The following is a 24,129-nucleotide window of genomic DNA, read 5'->3' on the forward strand; positions in this document are numbered from 1 at the left end:
AAATGAGATTTACCTCAAATAGTTATTACCAAGGGAAAAATTATCTAAGTCTATTACGATTTTTTCAATAAACTGCTCTCAGATATTCAACTACTTACATTAATGTAAGTAAGCTTATTTAGGGCATTTATATCCAAGAGAAAAACAAAATAATCACTTATTTTAACAGAAATTTGTATACATGAAGGTCTCTCAATTCAAGTGCATTACTCAAGGAAAACATTTTTAAGTTGTCATTGATTCAAATTTCCATTTTAAATAGCTGCATGTACGGATTTTGTAATATTTACAATGTTAGGGCAAGGTACTTGCATGTGATTTTTTATAATATGTGCTAGATTTTTATCCATTTGAATCAAAAACTTCATGGCACAACTAACAGGTAGCTGCACTTTAATCTTGCTCGATTACTATGGTTTTACCTGAGTCTAGGCTAATGTGTTAGTAATATCTACGAGAAAGGGATTAGACAGTTCCTGTATTACTTCTTCACCACTTCATGCAACCATTTTCTTTTAACTGAAATTAAAATGTTAGGTCAGGTTTCCTTTACTCAGGCCTTCCTGGAATGCGCTGGCTTACAAATTCTTTCATGTCTCATACGTACCCAAACCAGTTCAGAACCTTCTGGCATGACTATCAGAGACTCTCAGAAGTTGTTTTAGGTGATTTTAAGCATTACAGTGGCATGCATACATTTTCAAATACGCTCTTAAAGCTGACAAGTTCAAAATAGGGCCCAAAGAAAGGGTGGGAGCTCTTTTCCTAAGCCAGAGCTAAGCACTTGAAGAAAAGCACCAAGACCCTGTGAGGCGAATGCAAGGTAAAACTCTCACAGCACGAGGTAGGAACCCAGAGCTGAGCTAGAGAGGGCCGGCAAGCAAGGGTAGGTGCAGCCTGAGTGTGAAGGCAACAACATTTGCCAGGGGTTCTTGGGGCAAGGATTTCAGAGTCTGCTGCAGCTCAAAGTTCTTGAAATGTCATTTAAACCGAGAAGCAACAATTTGCTCACAAGGACATGAAAGGTGTTTATCAATCTTTTTCTTATTTTGTCTTGTCTAGTCATGAAACTTGATTGAAAATGATGAAATATGAAACCCAAGCGTTCTACTTCTAATCCCCCCAAAAAACTGTTTCTTTAAAATTTTCAGAAGAAATCACTGTGAAGGAGAAAAACTAGATCGATCCACTTTAAAACATGGACTATGTCCTATAACAACACACACAAATGAGATTAGGGTTCAAGTGTTTTAATGCACCTCAGTCTGCAAGCTGTAAAATGCAATAAACTTGTTTTGTATTTCTCTTTTAACTGCATCTTCAATTTTAGAACCACATGTAATGGTTATTTGAACTCAGCTTACATATTTGTCCTCTATTTCCATTGAGCTAACTATCCTGAACAGCACTACAGCAATGCAGCTCTATCAGCCTTAATTCCTCAACTTTTCATAACCATGTGGCTCTGCATTCTCTTTTGTAGATACATTGCTTTCCACCCCTATTTGTGAAGGTATGGTTTGCACGCTTTTTCTCAAACATAATAAAACTGCTTTTGACTGAAAAACACATCTTGTACGGATCTCAAGTTCATCCAGTACTGATACCCTACACCCTTCCCAGTCACTAGCTCAGCCTTGTATCTCTCCAGATGCTGCTGTCCTATTCTTTAGGAATACTTTGAGCAATATCATTAAAATGTCGTTTTCCTGTCATCAACTTTTTATCTCATCCAATCCTTGTTCTCCTTTATATTCAATTTTGCATATCAATATTACTTCTGTAAAAATCTCCTGCTTTCTTTGCTCTTGCACATTTGATTAAACTATACAGAAAGTTGGACCTTACAAAAATCTGAATGTTTCAGGCATGTGAACCCTCCCTGTTTACTCTGGAAGAACACCAAAGCCTCAAGACATCGTATCTTGTTATGCTCTGAATGGTAGTGTGGACTAAAGCTGTTCTGCAACTGGAGGGCATAGAAAGCTACATTCTGAGGAAACCTAGAATTGTCCTAGTCAATGTGAAATTCAAAGAAAAAAAAAATCAAATCCTTATTTGCTGATAGCATGTAATTCAGTTATCTGATCTAAATCAAATATATATACAATGCAAGCACCTTTACCAAATGAAGTAATATCCTTAATGCAACGCATTTATGGTCTTACGAACTTCTCAAACTCAAGTTTCCTGTCCATTCTGTAGACCATATACTAACTATTTGATCACCAGCAAGCACAAAGTTTTCTTGACTCCATGTTTTGATGCTCTGATAGCTATATTTATACTTAGGGCAGAAAAACTCCACAGTTTACACTTGGGCCATGCCTCAGGCATGCGCTTAACAATCCCAGTCCCCGAGTCTGCATGTAACCCATTTCTTTCCTTCCTTACTTCCTTTCAGTGGGAAGGGGGAACACAGATCCCACCCCGGCACACTGCTTAAAAAACATAATCTGAAGTATGCCTGAAGTGTCCTTTTGTACTATGAGCAACAAAGATTCTACATAGAAAAAAATTGCACAGTGGTAGTTTTTTGTTCAGAGAGCTATTATGAGGCTTTGGTATCTAACCTATACATAGTCTACATATTCTAAGTATTTTTGTTACTGCCACCACACTGAATGTAAATTGAGCATATTCAATTACTTGAGGATGAAAAATCCTTCAGCAGATGTACTAGAAACAGAGTTCAGCGTGAAAGAAGAACTGGTTCAGCCACCTCAGGCAGAGAAGGAAAACAAAGGAAATTCAATCATAGCTGCCGAGAGAAAGTTTTGACCAACTTCAAGAGTGCAAAGGAAAGCCCCTCAAAACTGATGAAACAGTGGGCCAGATGAAGAGGAAGTTGATGACCAGCTGTTAAAAATTTGGCTTTTTTTAAAGAATACTAAGTTAAAAAAAAAAGGGTAAGTTGGTGGTCAAACTACAGATTTTCTTCCTTCCTTATTAAAGAAATGGTCTCTTCCAATAATTATCCAAATCTTTTTTTAAAGCTAATATAATCTCTCTGAAATTTAATTGTATAGAGAACTTAAGAAATTGATTTCATTGCATGAGAGTCTGCCTTGCTATCTGCCCTAAAGAAGTATTAATCTAGCTTTCATATATCTGATTATCTCCATTGGTGTATTTATACTTGCAATCCAATGCATTTTATCTTTCTAAAGCTGGTATTTCTGTTCCTTGCAAACCAGCCCAGCTTTGACTGGACACCTCAGCTAAACCTGCCCCCAGCTTTCACATTAGAAAGAGCTGTACGCTAAATGTTTCTAGCAGTTACCTTGCAACATCTTCTCAAAGTAACTGTATAGGTAAGGTTATTTTCAGCTACAGACTAAGGAAACTTTAGGTCTGCAATTGCGGAAAAGGCACCAGGAAAGGGGCAGAAAGTAGCCTGGATAAGTTCTGCCAATTTCTAGGAGATAAGGGCATTATCTGGAAGAGCGATGCTGGAGTGCTGGAGATGGAGATGCTTGTCAGCTCAAGAAAAGACACTTACAGAAGACTCTAAGCTGAAAGTTGATGAATGCCAGAAGACTGGGTAGGAAGATCCTGGAAATGCGAGTTGTTGAATACTGGGAGAGTAAACTGACAAGTATTTCTACTTTCATCCTTTTAATATCCTATTGCTCTTTGGAGGAGAATCAGCAGGCAGTGAATAAAAGAAGAAGAGGATATAAGAACATAGTCAGAGATAACAGGTCTGATTAGGTCAACTGCTCCTGAACAACCTGCTAGATTTCTGAATATTATTCCTTTGGTAATTTATGTCTCGTCATACTTGCTGGATAATTTTTTAAAGTATGCTTCAGGAAAACTTGCACTTTTCAAAAAATTGAAAAAATTTTTTCTTTCTTCTTAAAAAAGCTAGGGATTCAAGAGCTTTATTTCTTATACTCTAGTTCTCTGCCAGTGCTTAAACAGAAGGATTAACTTCCCATTTTATTTAAAAATATGTATATATATTTGTGATGTGTCTTGAAAAATAGACATCCACTTCCTCAGACTAACAGCATGATTTGTCCATAGCTGTAGCTAACAAGTCTTTCAACTCATTCATAACTTCCCATTCAAATTTGCATATAAAAGTTTTTCTATGTTACTAGATATCCTGGCTCCCAATTACTAATTTACAATGTGTAAATAACATTTCAGTGAAAATTAAGATGATTCATTCTTGGGAGGTGCCCTCTTGAAACCAATGCTGCTTAAAGTCTAAAATGGACTCCAGTTCACCCATATTTTACTTTCATCTTCTTGAAATACGCTGACAATTATATTTTATCTCTTCTGGTAGAGTTTCTTGAAAACCTTAGTTTTTCAAACCTTTGTAAAATACTGATGAGCTAACAAGGGCTACAAACCTCTCAAGAAATGTAACTATCACATCCCAAAAAATAAATAAATAATTTGAATCCTGACACACTATTACAGTAGCCTTAATATTTTAGGCCACCTTAGAAATTCTAAAACTAAACATAAAGACTCTATAGTTTCCTGACATGATAGATCACTATATGGTTTTCTGCGTGCTGAAAATACAGCATTCAAATTATTGCATAGTTATCCTGGAAAAGTGGAACCATGTTGACATTAGATGCTCTGTAGTCTGTACTGGTAGTTAGTTATATTACAGCAAGTCTTAAAGATTACCTTTGTAAAGCCACAAAATACTAGTGAATCATCAAAGCCTTATATGTATATTTATTTAATGGTTACAAAAAGTTTGTTGTAAAAGAAGCTTATCAACTGTGATGCACAATCTACAAGTGTACAGTACTTTTGCATCAAATGAGGACTTACACAGCAGAAAAGCAACCTGTTTTTTCCAAGCACTACTGGCCTATTACCAACATGGAAAACTGATCAAACCACTAGACCAGACTTTATGAAGTATCAGAAACTAAGCAGTAACAGTGGAGTTGACAACACTACCACCTCCTAATAAGATTTCTTCAGTTTGCTCATTAGACTCAAAAAAACCCTCTATAACAGCCAGTAGCTTTGTGATAATGCCACTTTTTTTTTTTTTTTTTGAATTCTTCAAATTTAATTTGCAACATTATACTCCCAAGAAAACACTGACCACCAGGCTAGAATCAATCTGTAACTGACACAGTAAGATCTTGTTACAATAGAAATTACCCAGTAATTTTGTTACAGAAAGTGGCAGAAAGTGGAACGGTCCAGAAAAATTGAGTCACAGCAAGTATCACTGCTGCTGGCTATTTTGCAGAAGCTTTCTCTCTGGTTTTGAGTAAATTCTACCCTGCATTTGAAATCATTATCAACTAGAAGTCTGATAAAAACACTTACCAACAAAAACTATTTTTAAGGAAATCACGATTATTCAGTAGCAGAGCAATTTCAAACAGAAAACCCACCAAGGTTAAATCAGTTAAAAGGTGAATTTCTGTTCTTTTTATTCAAAGTACACTAATCAGTAAAGTACCATTTATAGTTCAATTAAACTTAAATATTAAGGCAATATTGGAAGAATGCATTTTACTGAATTAATGCAAAAAGTTTCCAGCAACACTTGAAAATGCAAAATAAATAGGGCCAGACATTCAGCTTGTCAAAGGCTAAAGATGACCAATTAGTCAGTGCTGAAAGGCTTTTTTGCAGATGCAGGAGCAGACTAGTTGATTCTATGAAGCAGAGACCTGTACACAAGAACATTATTATCTTTTAGAATGCACATTTTTGTTTCAAGAGCTAACGAAAAGTCACTGTAAGACATAGAAGGGAGGACATTAAGAATTTAAGACTCACAGGAGTATATGACTTCATATAAAGAGGTCCAATGGGACGTTTTCTATAGCTTCAAGTTTCAAGTTTTGACAAGCTTAGAATCTGCTGATTTTTAAAATCTTTATTGGTTCTTCTACAGGATGTCTAAAATTCTGCTTAAATTACCTCAGCCAAGAAAGGTCTCAAAATTTGTACCACACTGCCAGCTGCTTGGCCACGTATCACAGAATCACAGAATGGCTGAGGTTAGAAGGGACCTCTGGAGATCAGCTAGTCCAATCTCCCTGCTCAAGCAGAGTCATCTAGAACATATTAGACAGGATCACAGGCAGGTTTTGAATATCTCCAGAGAAGGAGACTCCACAACCTCTCTGGACAACCTGTTCCAGTACTCTGTCACTCTGATAGTAAAGAAGTTCTTCCTCATATTCAGGTGGAACTTCCTGTGTTTCAGTTTGTGCCCGTTGTCTCTTGTCCTGTCACGTGGCACTACCAAAAAGAGTGAAGCCCCATCCCCTTGAAATCCCCTTAAGGTATTTGGATACATTGGTAAGATCCCCTCAGTCTTCCCTTGTCCAGGCTAAACAGGCCCAGCTCTCACAGCCTTTCCTCATAAGGGAGATGCTACCATGAGAAGAGATGAGATGATCAGTCCTCTGATCATCTTTATAGCCCTGCCTCTCTCCAATAGCTCCAAGTCTCTCTTGTACTGGAGAGCTCAGAACTGGATGCAGTACTCCAGATGTAGCCTCACCAAGGCTGAGTAGAGCAGCAGGATCATCACCCTACTCTTCCTAATACACCCTAGGATACCATTGGCCTTCTTGGCCAGAAGGGCACATTGCTGCCTCACGGTCAACTTGTTGTCCACCAGGACTGCCAGGTCCTTCTCTGCAGAGCTGAGAAGTAGTTTTGATTCATCAACATTCCAAGCTTGAAAGATCTATACTGGAAATACACTATGCAGGAAGGTGACCCTTATGAGTGAAACCAGTTATTTTACACACAAAACGTTTACAACTTTTAAATCGTTTCCTTCTCCAAGAAGCTCAGAACTGGAATAAAAGACATCTGCCCCCTAATGTGGTCATTGAAATATGACACTGTCACCAAGATGCTAGTATTCCCTTGCTGATTCAACATGCAAAATCAAAGATACCCTATAGACAGTCTCTAACTGGACATCAGGTCTGTCATTATCAGCCAAAGAACAATATCCTCGTCTTTAATCAGCTCCCTGAAGCAGAATACTACTACAAAAGTAGCAATGCATAACTCTGAAAGCATAAAAACAGACCTTCCATGTTCCTACCATTCCCCCCTAGTATTTTTCAATGGAAATACAAGCATTCAAGATATATGCATCTTTTCTTTAGATTCTAGAAAGTGACTGGGATTAACACACGTAAAGTTTATAGGCTTTGTCTAAAAACAGTGTATTTTGGATGATCCCTAGAGCCTTAAAGAGCTCTGCCAGAGGAATATCTTAATTAAGAAAGGGATACACAGATGAGTTTAATTTGAGCAATCAGTACTAACACATTAATAATAAAGTATACTCCAGTATTTCAAGCATTTTTCAGTTGTTGCAATAGCATTGTTATCTAATGTTGACGTATTTACCAAATAGCACATTTTGTAGTGTGGGTATTTAAATTCACAACACTTCTTTTTACTTTTTTGGTTATTTAATTGGCAATCTAATGACATCTCAAATGTAAACCTCAGTGGCATTTGAATTAGTTTTTATTGTGAGCATCAGGGTAGTCCCTCAGCTACAACCATGCACTGCTGTCTTCTCTCCTCACCCAACCAATCATTCCTAGCCATGCGACAAGGTTCAGGCAACATTATAAAGGAATATCCACTACCCCCATAGAAAGTGATGCCTTTGGGCTTTAGAAAGTTAAGACTTCTGACCACATTGACATTTTACATCTGCAAATCTCAACTATACTTTTTCTAAGAGCCAGAATAAAACTTTAAGTATGGCTCAAGACAAAGAACCTGTGCCATTATAAAACTTCAATATTCACCAACTTTAACATTCTTACCTTCTTTAAACACGCACTGATCTCCTGCTATATGAACAAGGATATCCTTTTTCACTAAATCATTGAAGCTACCAAAATTGTCATAAAAGTTTTCTTCTGCAATAATAGCTTATTTCAATTTCCAATTTCTGAAGAAAGGTATTTGTTTAGGGGAAGGGCTTGTTTGCTCCACATCTGCATATATTTTTGTACTTCGTTATATTATGCAAAATGAGGAAAAAAAAATTAAGTTTGAAAACTGAACTAAAAGTACATCTGCAGTTATAATGTATCAAAACACAACAGCACTTTTCACAACTATAATACAGCACTACTGGAGAATAAACTGACAGATGGGGACTTCAATGTATTCTATGGACTGCACAGCAGATAAGAACAAGCTAACCGATTCACTTAAACTGTGAAAGACATCTGTCTGAAAAGGAAGTATTATATTTAATACTTAAATTATCTATTCCATTTTTATTTAACTCTATACATAAGCGTACGTTAAATTTCAGATGCAGCTACAACGCTGAAGTTGCTAATTAAGCTTTAATATAGCTGATTAAAGAAACAGCTTAATGAGCAGGATTGTCTCATGTTATGTGACACGTTCTAGTTGAGTATTTTCAAGATATTTGGACTAGAGTTACTAATTAAATTCTAGAAACTGTAAGCTAAGGTTTAAAATGAATTCATTTAAGAAAAATACTAAGTTATTCTAAGTAGTCTCCAAAAATATTCATTGTCAAGTGGACAATGATCTAGAACTATCATTAGGCTGTATGTACCTCAGCAAAATTAGAAAAAGAACATCTGTTCAAATTCATTCAGTCAATTTCCATGCTGGTGTCTTGCTCCGCTTTTGTCCTCTATATATTTACTAGTATTTCACTTAGTCAATCTCTCTTTCTCAAAGATTATCTTATTAAGATAATTTCTAAAGTTCTGAATAAGCTTCATCTTAGTTTAGTGCTCTGTTCACTAAACAGTCCTTGTCCCTCTTGTTATGTAAATATTTTTGCAGGCCAACAAGCTCAAAATGTCTATGGGATGCTCTGCATTGGGATGGAGAATCAGTAATTTCAGATGCTTTGCGTCCTGTTGCTTGAGACTAGCATTTTATTACATGTTCACAGTACAGGAAACATGCTTTTTAAAAAGAAATTCAAAGATAGCAATGGTACAACTTTAAAACCTTAATTATCTGAGCTTACACCTTAACAAGTGTTTCATTACACTCACTTCCCTCTTTCCCCACACTAGTAAAAGATTCCTCCTCATATGTTCAATCTCTATATGCAAACCATAATGAAGGCTACCTGGATTATTATTCAGACATATATTTAAAATTTTGTTTTTCTTCAAATCCTGACAGTACATGGTCTAATACTGAATGTAATTTTGTAGCAACTGAAAAAGCAGTTCATTCTTACCTTTTCAACAGCTAGTTGTTTTGATGGTTTTTCTGATTCTCTCTCTCTCTTTTTCTCTTCTTTCTTTTTTTCTTTTTCCTTCTGCAAGAAAAAGTATTTTGCCAGTACTCAATAACAATGCATTTACAAATATATTTAATGCTCACAATCATACAGAATATAGATGGAAGTCTTCAGTCAGATACAAACCCTGAATTGAAAAGAACTTTCTGATCTAATTGCAAAAATGACTCACTGTGCTGAAAGCATACTACTAAAAACAATGTAACTTCTGAGACTTCAGGAAAACATGCTTTCAATTTCTCATCTGCATTTCCATTTATAAGCAGAAGGAAAAACACAAATAGTGTTGCTCTTTCTAAGCTAAGCAGATCTGAAGAGAAGAACACATCCATAACTGGCCAGAAAAAGAAATGTTTGGGAAAGGCCACTTATTTACAAAAACTAACTGTACCTTACTAAACCTTTTTTCTTCTATATCACTTAATTTCACTGCTTTACATCACCTTCTAGAGAAGTCCTTCCAGGAGAATTTCATCTTTGCTGCTATCCCCTCCGTTGATGTTCACTGGTATCTCCTCCACAAGAGTAAAGCTCCACAAAGAGCCAAAGAAAACAGGACAGCATGCCACGTTTGACTACTACTAGAGACGTTCTGAATGAAGAATTACTTTCACCGCATCGCCCATCTTTCCATAAATCAAAATAGAATAAGTCCTGAATTTCTGTTTCAGAAATCTGGAAACAATGGTCAAAAGATATCAGCATGTAGATTCTGCTAGAAATTCCTCCTGGAATCTGGAAAATGTTTAGAAAAAAGTACCATGGATTTTTCAAGGCACAGAATGCCTTCCTATGAGAATCAGCTATACAAACTACATTGCAGCTCAGAGATGCAAAAAGACAGCTGAAATGTGATAGATTATAGATTCAGCATCTCAAAAGGCACTTAGAGAGTAATCAGGGATTTCTTGCTGTCTTCCAGTGTAAGAACAGTGAACTATCAAATGAAGGCTCCACAGAATAAGGTTCAAAATAAGTCCAAAACAAAAGGAGACTATTTTCTACACATAGCAAAATTAAGGTGTGGAACTTCTTCTCGCTGCCTATTTAGATGCTAAGAGCTTGCGTGGGTTGAGGGGGCAATAAGACAATTTTGTGGAAGAGAAGCTACAACAATTACTAAATTCACAGAAACTGCCATTTGTTAGGCTCATGAAAAAAGGCTCATCTCCACCAAGGAGTACTCTCATTAGTGCTGATTCCAATCTCTGTGACCGAAGAACTAATAAGGTAATTAGGAAAATTTTGAACTAACCACGAGGAGACGGCAGGACAATTCCCGTACAAAACCAAGATATGTAAGCTGGTCTTTGGTACCGCACAAGAAATATTACAGGTAAACCTGTATGCGACTTTCTGCAGAGAGTTATTAATGTTTACGAATTATTCTAGTAGTACCAAAAAGCAATACATAAGATTGACACTTAGCCAAGGAATAAGGAAAGCTCCATCAGGTAAAAGTGAAACAAGTAATGACTGAAAAAGAAAAGCCAACATGTTTGCTAGATATTTTTACTGCATTCAGTATTTGGAATGAAACAAGAGTTTTTACAGCACGGAACAAGAATTTGCCATCTGTAATAGAGGTAATGAGGCAGTAGCTCCTAAATGTTCTTTCAGTCAGCAGGCTTGGATCACTTTGTTAAAACCCTTTAAACAACTTTCTTCTGCAAACTACTATTTTTAGGAAGTCTTCAATTATTGAAGCAGGTTATACAATCGGCTGCGAAGCTCTAATACAAAAAAATGAACAAAGCTCACCAGCCTCCGCATTTCCGTCAATGAGGATTCTTTTTAAACATCACATATATACCATTTCCACTCCGTGTAACAGATGATATTTTGGTTAAAATAGTTCTAACGTTACCATGAAGGCTGTTCTCCCTCTCCCCCTTCTTTATTTTAAAAGGAATTTAAGTATCATTCATTCTTTACAACTTCATGGAATTTTTGTTTTCCAAAACATATCTACCAGAAGAGATCATTGAGATTGATGGCACAGTAGAAAAGTCACTATTTTAACCACAGTGCACTTCTGGTCCCTACTAGAAATGATATCCAAGATACACAAAAATGAAGGTAGCTATAAAATTCAGTCTAAAGAGATGATTCAATGAGATTAGACTTAGTATTATCACCCAAGTCAGAGGACAAGCAGCAAAGAAAAAAGTTTACTAAGCACTGAAGTGGTATCTCAGGGAACTTCCCAACAGCCAGTATCTTCATAACGAGTACCTGTAAGGTAACAGGTTCTTTGCATAGTTATAGGATTACTGTATAAAAGACACCTTGTCCCTAAATTATGTACATCACTTTGATGCCAGTCTACTAAAAAAGCAAAATGAATAGAAGGAAGGAAGCTTCCTTGAATTGCTAGCACCAGATCTATCCAAAGGAAAGTCATACGTCTGTCTTCAAAATTACTTTATTGGACATCTCAGTAACCTTTTGCAAAACAGAGAAAAAAGGAGAGATACAAAGCTAAATGGAACTTGCAAAAAGCCAACACCAAACTAAGCAGAAAACATAGATGAAGCACACCAACAGTGGTACCCCAAATCCCCCTAAAACTTAACTTTTTACAGCTAAAAGGAAACAAGTGCAAGAAAAAAGAACCAAATCTGACTTTTCTCATGAAAGGACTTGACACAGAGCACAGCATGTACTGTACATAGATACCATACAGTGGTATATATGTACTTTAGGAAACTGTACCCTTTCACGTGCAGGCATTACTTCACCCTAGATCCCATTCAGAAGCAGTGTTATTCAACACATATTCTGTGAATAAACTGCAAGACATCAGTAAATCAGTTACTAACTTTAAGCCATATTCAGCACACAAGCGTGACTTAGCATGTGCTGATGCAGTCACAAAACAAGCTCCAGGTCACAACCACACACTGTGGTTTTGTTTTTAATCAAATGGTAGAAACTGTGATAAACAGCAACCTCATGATTCCATTGACAGTAGCTTGCTTAGAGGTTAACACATTCACACTTTTACTTCCAAGTGGGAAGGTGATTTATCTTCTTTCATCCTCCCTCAAAAGGTTAAGTGATTCTTCGATGCAGAGCACAAGAAACCACTCTTCCCTCTCAGTTCATTAAATTCCAGTCATTCTTTATCCATCCATAACACTTCCATAAGCATTTTTGTAGAGAAATACATAAAACTAATGTGCATCTGTCAAAATCAGACCTTCAAGCATGCACCAAAACTGAGAATGACAGTACTTGTGGTTAATATAGTTTAGGTTTAGCATCCCAGAGACATTCTTAGCTTTCAAAATAAGAACATTTTAATGAGCAGAAAAGTTTAGTTCACGTGGCAAGCAGGATTTAGTATTGAACATTTTCATAAGTACAAATGAAACTGAAAACACACAACAAAAACTATTCCCACAGCAAGGTGGAAAAACAGTTCATCCTTAAAAAGCAGTACACTTTTAAACAACAAATCCAGTATCATGTAAAATAAAATATTCACTGATTAGCAGTTTCAACTAAACCCCTAAACCAGAGGGAAGGTGATAGAAAGAGAACATTGTCAAATTCAAAATCAAAAAAAATATACTATTTGTGAGCTTGATTCAGAGGACCAAATTCTAAGAATAGGAAAATCTGTACATCCAAAAGCTAGGTATTTGTGAGGTTCATCTTTACATTGTCTGAGCAACTATTAGTAGTTTCCTTCAGAGCCTAGAAATGAAGGATAAAGAACCTCCCAAAAGAAAGTACTGCACAATTAGCACACACAAGTATTAGCACTTCTGTTACCCTGGGGAGGAAGCACGATTGGGTTGAATATGGTGCAAAAATACTGTGCATTCCCACTTTGAATGCCCATTAATAACAAAAATAAAAGTCTGGACAACTGGCTATCCGTGCAGCAATTGAAACAAACTTCTAAGGAAGATGAATTTTACTGTGAATTAGCTCCTTTATAATTGTAAAAATGCAGTCAGTCTACTGTCAGTAGACAATCTAAGTGTAAGTTCCATATTTATAGAGAAATAACCTACATATTTATTCAATGGAACAAAAAGTTTCTCCAAACCATTTCTCCATCAACATTTCTACAGACCAGTGAATTATGTCTATCCCATTTCTTAATTTACCAAAGCGAGGGCTAGCAATACTACAAAATTTTGTTAGTAACAGCTTTTAAAGCATTCGTTCCATGCAGCTTCAATTGGGATGTGGCACATCATCTGCCTTCAAACCGCACGTCACCCAGGTGAATTGTTTCATCAGGTGTTTACTTGAACACTCAGGTCTTGGAAAATGAGTCCATCACACCAAGCACCTACTTAACTGTGGCTGTCACTCAAGCAACAGGAAATAATGACCACAACAGTCATGAATAGACCCAGTTTATCTCAGAGCCAAGATCTGTCAGATTCAACCATTAAAGAATGCATTTTAATCTGCAGTAAATGGGCAAAGCATTTTGGAATGTCTGTTTTGTGGAATAACAGAGATTGGATTTTAGTGAGCAAGCAGGAAAAAAAAAATGAGCATTCTGGGCCAGATAAGAGGCCCAGCTGACCCCTTACCTTCCCACAGCAGTGTCAAATGTTCAAGAAAAAAAAAACTTACAAAGAGGACAGGTACAGAAGCATGTTTCATCTTAAAACTTTCATATTTATTGTGCTCCTACTTCTTTTTGTAGGAAAAAATAGTGAAAAATCACTCCAACCTCCTCCATTCCATCTATAATTTGTATACTATCATACCTTTTTCAGTGATACTTTTTCCAAAAGTATTTTTTTCTTTCAAGCTGAATAATTCCAGTTTATGCAATCTCTTCCCATAAGGAGGCTGTTCTACATCTTAGACAACTGCCGTTTGCTTCCTCTCCTGGGAAAGATTGTTGGAAGTTCTATGACTGCACACTTAATTTTCAAACACAGCGTCTTACATTTACTACAGCATATTCTAGTGAAAGTAATTTTAAAGCTTTTGCACACATTATTCTGCAGAATATCCTGATTTCCAGTCTGACTTCAACAGGAGTTTTGTTTAAATATGTTTGGCTAGAGAACACCTCACTTACAGAGGGGAAAGTATTAGGAAAGTTTTATTTCTCAAGACTGAGAACTTTGAGGGCTTCAAATAAGTTTCATATCGTAAACACTCCAGAAAGGTAAAGAAGTGTAAAGCAATAAATGCCTCTCATGGCACTTAAGAAATCCCTAATTTCTTCATACTGGAGATTTGAAGACTTAAAATGCACTACTCGCCAGCTTTTCCTCCTCCGTACCTTAACACAGCCTACAGAACCTCTTTTAATTCCCAGTGATTTTATTTTCACTCACTATATTTTTACTGAGAACCTAAAAATCCCTGACTCTTCACACTTTGCACGTTCAATAAGCAAACTTCAATGTTTATTTTTTTGTCTAAAAATGAACTTTATCTCATTCAGATAAAAACAAATTCAGATAAATAAAAACAAATGAAATGTTATATTTATGGCAGAACTTCAACCCTCAGCTATTTCATTACTTGTAGAAATAGTCAAAAAGCATTATCAGTATGCTAAAATAAACTCTCTTCACCTCGCTCTTTAACTCTGTAGAAAAAAAAATTCATTTTTCCTTAAGATTCATTCTTGGGCAACAACCTGGCAAAACAATCACACAGTGAAATTTCCAAATTTGAATGCATCAAAAGAGAGCGTTAAGAAGAGAAAGGTGAATAACAAGAAGCAGCTGTTGCTGTTCCTCTTACAACTTATAAAATGTGCAAGAGGTTACATTTACCAAGGCTTGTGGCCTAGTCCATGTGACTAATTCAGGCTTTAATTAGTATTTAAATATAGCTGAACTAAAATAATTTCTAACATCTGGCTGCATTTTATGGTATCTAGAAGAAAGAGAGCATGATTTATGTTTAGATCATAAGTTATTTTATATAGGATATACAGTCTCAATTTACACACTTCACTCAAAGTGAAGTGTCAAATAAAAAAGCCTAACATCAGGCATTCATGTTTAAAAGATGCATTTCATTTACATTAGGAAGTCTGACATTTACTGAGAGTTTCATATGATTGATGCCTTACCTTATTGGTATTAAATTGTTCATAGGCCTTCTAAACATTAAATGCAACTTCAATATATATATACACTCCCAAATAGAAGGGATACTAAAACCAGCATATGAGTTAACAAAAGGGTCACTAGCTTATTTCAACACTTATATCCACCAAAGTGTACGGCTGATCATTTGGATTCTGAAACAAGCAAGTAATATAGGAAGGTATTGAAAATTATTCCTGAGAGGACAGGACAAATCACTCACACCCATTAGCTAGGAAGGAAAAAAAGCGTTTTGACATGGTTCTGTGACACTAAACCAGAGCAGAATCAGAATTTCAACATAAAGGTATCAATATATGACAATCATACAGGTGCGGGGTTTATCCCACTGAATCAGTTCTCTTCATTTACCTATTCCAGGAAGCAAGGGGGACAGGAGTATTTTAAATGCCCCAAGCTTTACTAAAGATAAAATAAAGTAACCTGACAAGAGTTACACCAGAAAACAGTATACCTCAGCTTTGCTCTTCTCGGCAGCAGCTTGTAGAGAGGGAGAGGATGCCAAAGGCTGAGCAGCATCAGAAGAGGATATCTATATAAAAGAGGAAAGAAATGAGAGGAAAATAAGCAAGAACAAGTGGAAAGGGGGCAGAAAAGGCAGCTAAGAGACATGATTTTCATTCTTTTTCAAGAATTTGGGATAAAAATTCACCCCAAATAGAAAAAAAACAAGAAGAAAAGACAAAGTATTTCCTGATTTTTTTTCTTTTCTAAATTTTCACCAGTAATATTTCTAAAGGAAAACGTTAGGTAACAATGAGTGATTTATAATGAAATTCACTAGAATAGAAAAAAGAAAATGAACCTGGATAAGATCGTATCACAAGCATACAAAAAATAATTAGGTTTCATCCACTGTTCAGTTTTATCCAGCGTGACTACTGAAATACCAATGCCCGGATGCATGAAGGCACATTGTCCCCAGGGGAGGGGGAGAGGAGAAAATGTCTTTGTTCTTGTTCACTGCCACAAAATAGTTGCATTAACAGCAATACAAAATAACGCTGAAAGTTATACATTAATTAAAGTTCTAATTAACTGTTTCAGAGCACACCAAATGAGCAGACAGCTTAGGTTAACATAAAGCAGCATCCTAGCAGTGGAATGCCAGACCTATTGGAGAGGTCATTTTTGTTGTTCCAGCAATGCCAGACCAACTAGTCAAATATTAGCTGCTTTCTAGGAAACACTGTTTCCTAGACTAACTATCTAGTCTATCCTACACTGCTACTAGCATGACCATACTTCCAGAATTATCCAAAAGGTGCAAGTTATATATGCAACAGATGTCGTTTGCTCAAAAAAAATGAGATTTCTCTAAATGCATTTTCATACATCATCTCATCCTATTTCCTGCATATTTGATCACTTTAATGCAAACATTATCTTTCTTTTTTTCCATTTACTACAAAAATGCTACTGAATTACATTTACCAAACAGGTAGTAGATCTTCAAAGCTATAAAGCTGACATTTCTACACTGCTTTGTATTATCTCTACTATCTATGAGGAAATTTTTTTAAAAAATGAAGCTATTACAGAGCAGGTCATTATGCTGGATCAAAATAACCAATTTAGATGACACAGCTTTACTTAATTTCAAAAAAGCAGCTTGCATTAAAAGGAAACAAAGCCACAGAAAAGCCTTACCTCATGTCTAAATGCAATATATTTCTAACAGATAATGCTGCCAGTACCATAGCTTATATATTTGGAATATTCACAGAATATTTATATCCAGTATATTCACAAACTCAGAAACCATGCTTAGCTTGCAAGATGGTGCAGAGTTTCAGGAAAGATTTATAAAAGGATCAAATTTTAAACCAGATTTAACCTGTGAATATGAAAGGCATACTCTTCAATTTTAAACTTACTGTTTTAAAATTCTCAAGTTATTAAGAGTTACTGATACATCTGCCACAATGAAACGGAGTTTCTTACAGTGTTGCATTCTGCCACAATAGGAACACAGTGGTCTTTATTTCACTACACTGTAACGGAAGATACCAGAAAAATTGGTAATTTCAGATATTAAACTATAAGCTCCAGTAATAAATTTTAAAAAGTAATTTTCTAAAGATAAGTGGGATTTTTGTTCTTTAACTCTTTCTTATACTTCAGATTTTAGAGAACTAAAGGTCACTAGCTCTCACAGATGAACAGCAGGTAACAGCTCCCGACCACACAAACAGATGAGCAGAATTTCTTGGGTGTGTGTGGGGGGGGATATGTAGGGCAGAATCAGCACTATAGATGTTTGTGTCACATCTCCATCCTTTTATAATGGTCCTTCTCAATCTACATATCATCTATGTAAGTTAAGGGAGCATCTAACCTAAAATAAGGTAATCTTACGAAAGTTTAATTACTGTAATTTTGCAAACTAAGTACTGGAGAAACAGTATGTAATCTATAAGCGGCCAGACAGAGTGAAAAGCAGTTGCAGTCTACTCTGTGATATGAGACAGGATGGACAAGTGCAGAAATGTCCAAATGTAATGTTTAAAAACACACAGTAGCACTGCATTCTCTTCAGGGTAATAACCAGCAGTCAAAAGCATACTTCACGTATGCGAGCACACAACCAAGCAAGGGTACAAAAGGCATATGAATGACGATCTTTAAGAGAAAAAGCATTACAGTGTACAAAGAACAGACTCGGTTGATATAATGAGAGCAACAGCACGATTTGAGACCAATGAGCAGTTTTGTCACCATCGTATTGTGTTAAATATGCTATCTACGATGCTGCGCTAGATAAGGGAATATGAATGATGAAAAAATTCAGTCAAGTCAATTGGAGGGCCCGCATAAGCCTGAGCACAAAATACAGTTAAAAACCAGACTCCGGAGCAATCCATTCATGAGCAGCGGTTAAGCAGTCAGAGTAGCAAGAGTTGATGAGTGCACCTGAGAAGCCTGGAAAACTATTTGCCATTGGGACAAACATATTTAAGGAACAGCTGACCAGTGCCCTGTTCCCAGAGCAAGCTAATACTGCGCAAGCTATCTCCAGAACTGGGAGCAGGTCAGCACTGTGCTAAGCGTAGAAGAGCCTTCAAGAGGGACAGAGCGAACTAGTCAGGAATCCAGGCCCTGCAATTTCAACTATTTTGTTCCTAATCTATGCTCAGCTGTTGTATTATCTCACATTCATACGTCAAAACTAGCACTAAATACAACTAATACCTATAATGACACTACAGTGTATGGGTAGATACTCTTGTTATCTTGGGTATTACTTAACTAGGGTATTCCAAATTTTGAATAATACAAAAGTAATTATTAAGAATGTTAATACCTTCTTCAAGTGTTAGGAGAAACCAAACAACTCAATCATTGCATACTTGATTTTCAGGAGTGTTTCAAAATGCTCATTTTTAACTAATGAACTAACCCATACAGAATGTCTCAACAAATCAATGGGGTTACCTGATGTTCTGAAACTTTAGTACAATCTATTTTCATTCTCCCTTGTGCTCTCCACCAAGCTCTCCTTACTTTTACAGATTGTGTTACGTTCTTATTTTCAAACTGCAGTATATTATCTAATGTACAGCAAAACCCTCAATATATAGTCCTCCTCATTAGCATAAGCCATTCCTAAACAGCTTTCAACACTATTCTGCATATTTCATTCTCAAAGCCAGATCATTCAAAGTTAGCATTGATATCTATGTCCTGTTTGCAATACATATATATGATGGGTGATATTAGCTACTGAATAGATGAAACATTGATGAAGAACAGTGGTTCACAACAAGTCGTATGTTGCTATTTTATAGTTCTAGCAGTACTTTATGTTTTCAAAACTACTGCTGTGTTGTATAGCTCATAGAGCACTTCCAATCTGTGTATGCTAATGAATCTGTTTTGACTACAAACACCTGTAGTGTTAAAAAGTCTACTGCAAACATTGCTTCCCCAATACAGATGACAAATCTCATGAGAACTGGTAAAAGCAACCTGGCCCAAAACCCAAGAATAGCTGTATCTATCACAGCTTCTACAATGAAAATACCACCACCCAAAGGCAATAAACTGAAAGACCCATTTGTACAAACACTCAGGTGGCATCAAAACTATAGGCTGCAGCTGGAAACCTCACCAACGGGACTTTCCCTTTCCTGGCTCTGCATCACTGACTTAAGCCGTGGCTTTCTAAATCATGGCAAGTGAGGAAGTAAGTGAGGAAGGCATCCAGAAAGCTACCAATATACCCCAAACAGAAGGGAAAAAAAAGGCAAAAAATTGAAGACAGTGAGCAACTGCAATTGAGCCAAGGTCTGGTGGGAAGGATATAGAGGATAAAAAGCCTAAAACGGAAAAGAAAGAAAGAAATCAACAACAAAAAAATAATACTTGGAAATAGAGGGAATAAATTAAAATGAAGGCAGTCCAATGACTAGCTTCTACTGAGTTTTCCCATTTGTGGAATTTCTTTTTTAAATGCAGATTCAGAACTACACAAGTCTTGCCTACTGTAATAAGGAGTTTCACTGCAAGAGTAAGGTAGTTCATTTTCCTAAACAAGTAAGAATTAAAAGAAAACCCCATAAAGATAGCTTTATTTTTCATTCTTTTGGGATATCTGCCTAACATCTGTAGTTAGGTTCCTATTTGCTCCACAAAAAGCACTATTTTATCAATCTTTCAAGTCATTTTTTTTTTTTTTTTTTAGTATGTAAAGCTATTTGTGTAATTGTTGTTTGCGCTTTTTTAACAGGGTTCCAGGAGATAATGACCTAGAGAAGCATAAAGAGTTTTAAGCATAAAGAGTTGCTTTGCATGTTTTACCCTCCAGTTCTAGAACTGTTACATACATAAAAACAAACAAGCAAATAAAAAAACCTATGATGAATATAAAAGATTGGCCTATGCTTAAAAGTGGAAAGCAGGTGCAAGTCTGAAGTGGAATGATATTTCTAAACAGCTTCATATCAGCACCCCCCTGAAGAAGAGTTTAACATACAAAACTACTTCACACCAACCATCATGGTAAATGTTTATACACCAGTTACTAAATTACAGCACTGATGCAAGTCCTTAACTGCTGCAGACGAGCTCTTAGTGATAAAAAGACTCAAACACATGTATATCCCACACGTTACCACATCTTAGATGTATCAAGTTTATAAAGACCCCTAATCCTTTCATGACTATGTGAAGCTTGCTTTAACGGATTCTGTATTATACCTTGCATCCTTCGCAGCCCACTTTCATTTCTAAATATTATTAAGAGGACTCAGCATAAAATTAATTCTACGAAGAGGACAGTATTAAGTTGAAAGAACTTTGAATAAGTCAATTTGTCAACAACTGCTGCTGCTCATAGATGAATATTCAAATAGCAAAAGACTATTCCCACAGTTAACAGTGCCTATATCACACATAGTATTCACGGAACGGTAATACACATATATTCCCAAGTAATATACAGTCAAGTTCAATTGTTTCTTACTCATATTGCTTCTAAATTCTTTTTAAAGGTAAATATTCATTAAAACATTTAAATATTTTTTTAAAAAAGGAAAGTCCTGCATGTTTCAGAATTATATCTTATCAAAGCAAAACCGGAAGCCTGTTAGACAGATCAAGAGATCTGTAGGTTAAAGCAATTGGTTTTTATAAATCTTGATAAGCTGAGGTCTTACCACAATAGGATAATGAACAACTTCCTGAAAAAGAAAGCACTGATCTTTTATACTAGTATGAGTCTTAATGTTGAGAGAGAATTACGATAGGCAGTGGCTTGAGAAATATCACTTCCAAGTCTGTCACAGGATATACAGCTTCAATGCAATACAGTTCCCATAGTGAGGATACACTTCCCTAAACACGACAAATAGCATAGCATTGCCAATGCAGTTTCAGTCATAGTGTCAGAACCCTACAACTACATCTAGCATTTACAAATCATCATAAATGTAACAGTTTTTGAAAGAGTAACATGTATCCAGTTACTACAGTTTCCACTCTCCGTGCTGACCAGAAAGTAACAGCTTCTGTGAGTACAAAGCATTTCCACCTTAAACGCCTTTCTCCTTGAGGATTATGCTTCTCTGAGCTATACCCTAACTTTGAAAGAGACACTCTTGCTTACAGAGCTTCATTTAAATTTAGCCGTTTATGACTTAAAGAAATTATTACCTTGTTCCATAGTTGTTGCATGTACCTGGCATCTCACCAGATGCAATGAGAACTCCAGAGGCGCAGAGAACTTACTGAAAGAGAGCCTCCAAAAACTGATACACCAGAACAAATGACAGCTCAGACTGCTAAGCAGACTCAGTAGTGTGTTACAAGAGTCATATCAGCCAATCTGTCTGAAGACACTTCCATGCAGTGCAACAAAACTCATTTTGCCTCTCTTGGTAAACTAATTTATTTGTAATTCTTTTCTTCGCATTGGTCAGAATAAAGTTTTTAAGTGGTCAAATACTGCAATTTCAATGGCAATTGAAGGGAAAAAAAATCAGAAAAGGGAGAAAAAGTTGACATTCCAATATATTGAAAATATTTGGAAGTATTATTTAAATCACAACGTTTTTATGTATTTTTCTGAAGTTTGCTCCCCTTTTAATACAACATCATGAAGCAACAAGCACATATGTAACTGTTCAAGAGATCCAGCTGTTAGAAAAAGGCTTCTGCTCCAACTAATACCTAAAAAACCCTTAAATATTCCAAAATGAGAAAGGCACAATAAAAACTTTCCACATTAATTTTTCCCTTGAATTCTCAGGCTGCCTTTAAACCTGTTTTTGTGGGGGTATATGCAGTGAATGTATCATTTTTGTGGCTTTGTGTATCATTTTTGTATCATTTTTGAGACTTTTGAGGCTTTTGAGGCAACAAAGCCCCTAGGCTTTGTTGGCTTTTTTCAAGATACATTGCTTATTCTGGAGTGAATCCTGTTTTTATATTTTTTTGCAAGTACTCCTACTTGACTAAAGAATAAACAAGCATAGCGTGATCACCCAGGTGATTTTCTATTATGCCATTCCTAACCTGACATAAAGACCCAGAAAACCTTATTTTGACTACTAGGGGCTATTGTTCATGCTCTGTTCCAGGACACTACTCTCAAGGTGAAAGCCTGAATTTGTGGTTAGGAGATAGACCTAATTTCAGAACGTTTCCCAGTACCAAGCAACTGTTCAATAGTGTCCATCCCCCAGGTCTCACTATAGACAAGTCACAAACCTGCACTAAGTCTGGGCAGCAGAACAAGAGAAAGGAAAGAGGCACAGTACTTGGTACTGTGTCATAAACTGATTATCAGTAACTGGTATAACAGCTGAATACATCATATCACATATTTAGTCTTGAGCAACGCTACAGAATCAGCACTGCACATTTTCCCAATAACAATGGCTCAGAAAAGTTTGAGATCTATGCATTTTGATAGTGAAGTTAATTATTTTTCAAGTCATGTCTCTTTCAGATGATGTTAGATTTTTCTAGTGTGTATTTAATTTCTATTTAAATGTATTATCCTATTTCAAATACAACTAGTGACTGAAAATACTTCTGTTTGTTGCCTAAAGCTTTATTCTGCCTCGCTTTTCACTGAACCATGAAGAAGTCATTAAATTTTCCATATTTGCCTATTTTTAGTCTGTATGTTTGGTCACACTACTGTTCTTTGCACCGGCAAATTTTATCATCATATTATGTGCCTCTAACATTTCAAAGTTAGAACTAAAACATGGTGGTCAGAGAACATACAATTACACAATTAAAATTTTGTAACAAAATAAGTAAGATACAAGAATTTTGAGCATCAGGGAATCAAAAGCTGACCCCCCCCCCCCAACATATACTCCTAGGTGCCAATTGAGAGATTACATTAATACAGAAATTGTACTGTTAGTGAAATCTGAAAAGACAGCCATCTCCTTCCCAATAATTAAACTAATATTGAAATAACATATTATTTTGACTGAATTCTGTTAAAATGTACAACTCTGATGCTACCTAAAGTTTTTATCACCAGCTATTTGTAACAGTGGACCAAATCCTGGAAAATCCTTTACAATTTTAAATAGCACCTCAGGGAAATTAACTAACTCAGGTAAAGCAAGAAACCCTTATATGGTCGGAACAGGACTCCAGCTGATGGAAGTATCATGCTATCAGCTGCTTCGATGCTACCAAAACTTTTGACAGAGGGCTACAAGAGCATGAGCAGGAATCTCCTCCTCCTCACTACACTAGCTTAGCAAATGTGGTCATGTGTGCGCTTAAGATTTTGCTATATATAATTCCCCTCAATAGATTGCCTTCCTCAACCCTAAAGATAAGCAGGTGAATGTGCATTTGCATGACTGGTTGGTGTTAAATTATTTTATAATAGGACATATTTGGTTCTTGCGTCTTTAGACAGTTCATGCACCTCATGTTAGTTATTGACTGAAAAGCCCTAGTAGAAGAAATAAAAGGCTGCTATCTAGTCAGCAGAAACATGCTGTTACTTTAGGATTTCTGGATTCTACTCTTGGTCCCATGAGAGATAAGCAATTTATATTAGTTTGCAATAGGATGAGCAAAATCTGATTAGTCTTTCAAATATATTAAAGCAGCAGTGGTTTCTATCATATTAGACACCTAGGTTCTCTGTTTAGAACGATCTTGTGATGCTTTAAAACTTACTTAAAGAGGTATAGTTGTGAACCAATTTCTACTTCAGAATCAAAGTAAACAACGGCTACTAACATCATAATT

At 36.1% G+C, this 24,129-nt stretch overlaps 1 protein-coding gene across 3 annotated transcripts in view; it reads right to left on the bottom strand.

Annotated features, from left to right (window-relative positions):
- Positions 1-24,129, bottom strand: part of SMAP1 (small ArfGAP 1) — a 99,655-nt gene that overhangs the window by 34,652 nt on the left and 40,874 nt on the right. For 2 of the 3 annotated variants that reach the window (XM_062572852.1, XM_062572851.1), the window contains exons 5-6: positions 15,854-15,931; positions 9,230-9,310 (exon numbers count right to left, since the gene is read on the bottom strand). In XM_062572852.1, the coding sequence (XP_062428836.1) occupies positions 9,230-9,310; positions 15,854-15,931 (159 nt within the window). The remainder of the gene's footprint in view (positions 1-9,229; positions 9,311-15,853; positions 15,932-24,129) is intronic. The other variant, XM_062572853.1, reaches the window with a different exon arrangement.

This window comes from Rhea pennata, chromosome 3, assembly GCF_028389875.1.
Source record: "Rhea pennata isolate bPtePen1 chromosome 3, bPtePen1.pri, whole genome shotgun sequence".
NCBI classification, from domain to species: Eukaryota; Metazoa; Chordata; class Aves; order Rheiformes; family Rheidae; genus Rhea; species Rhea pennata.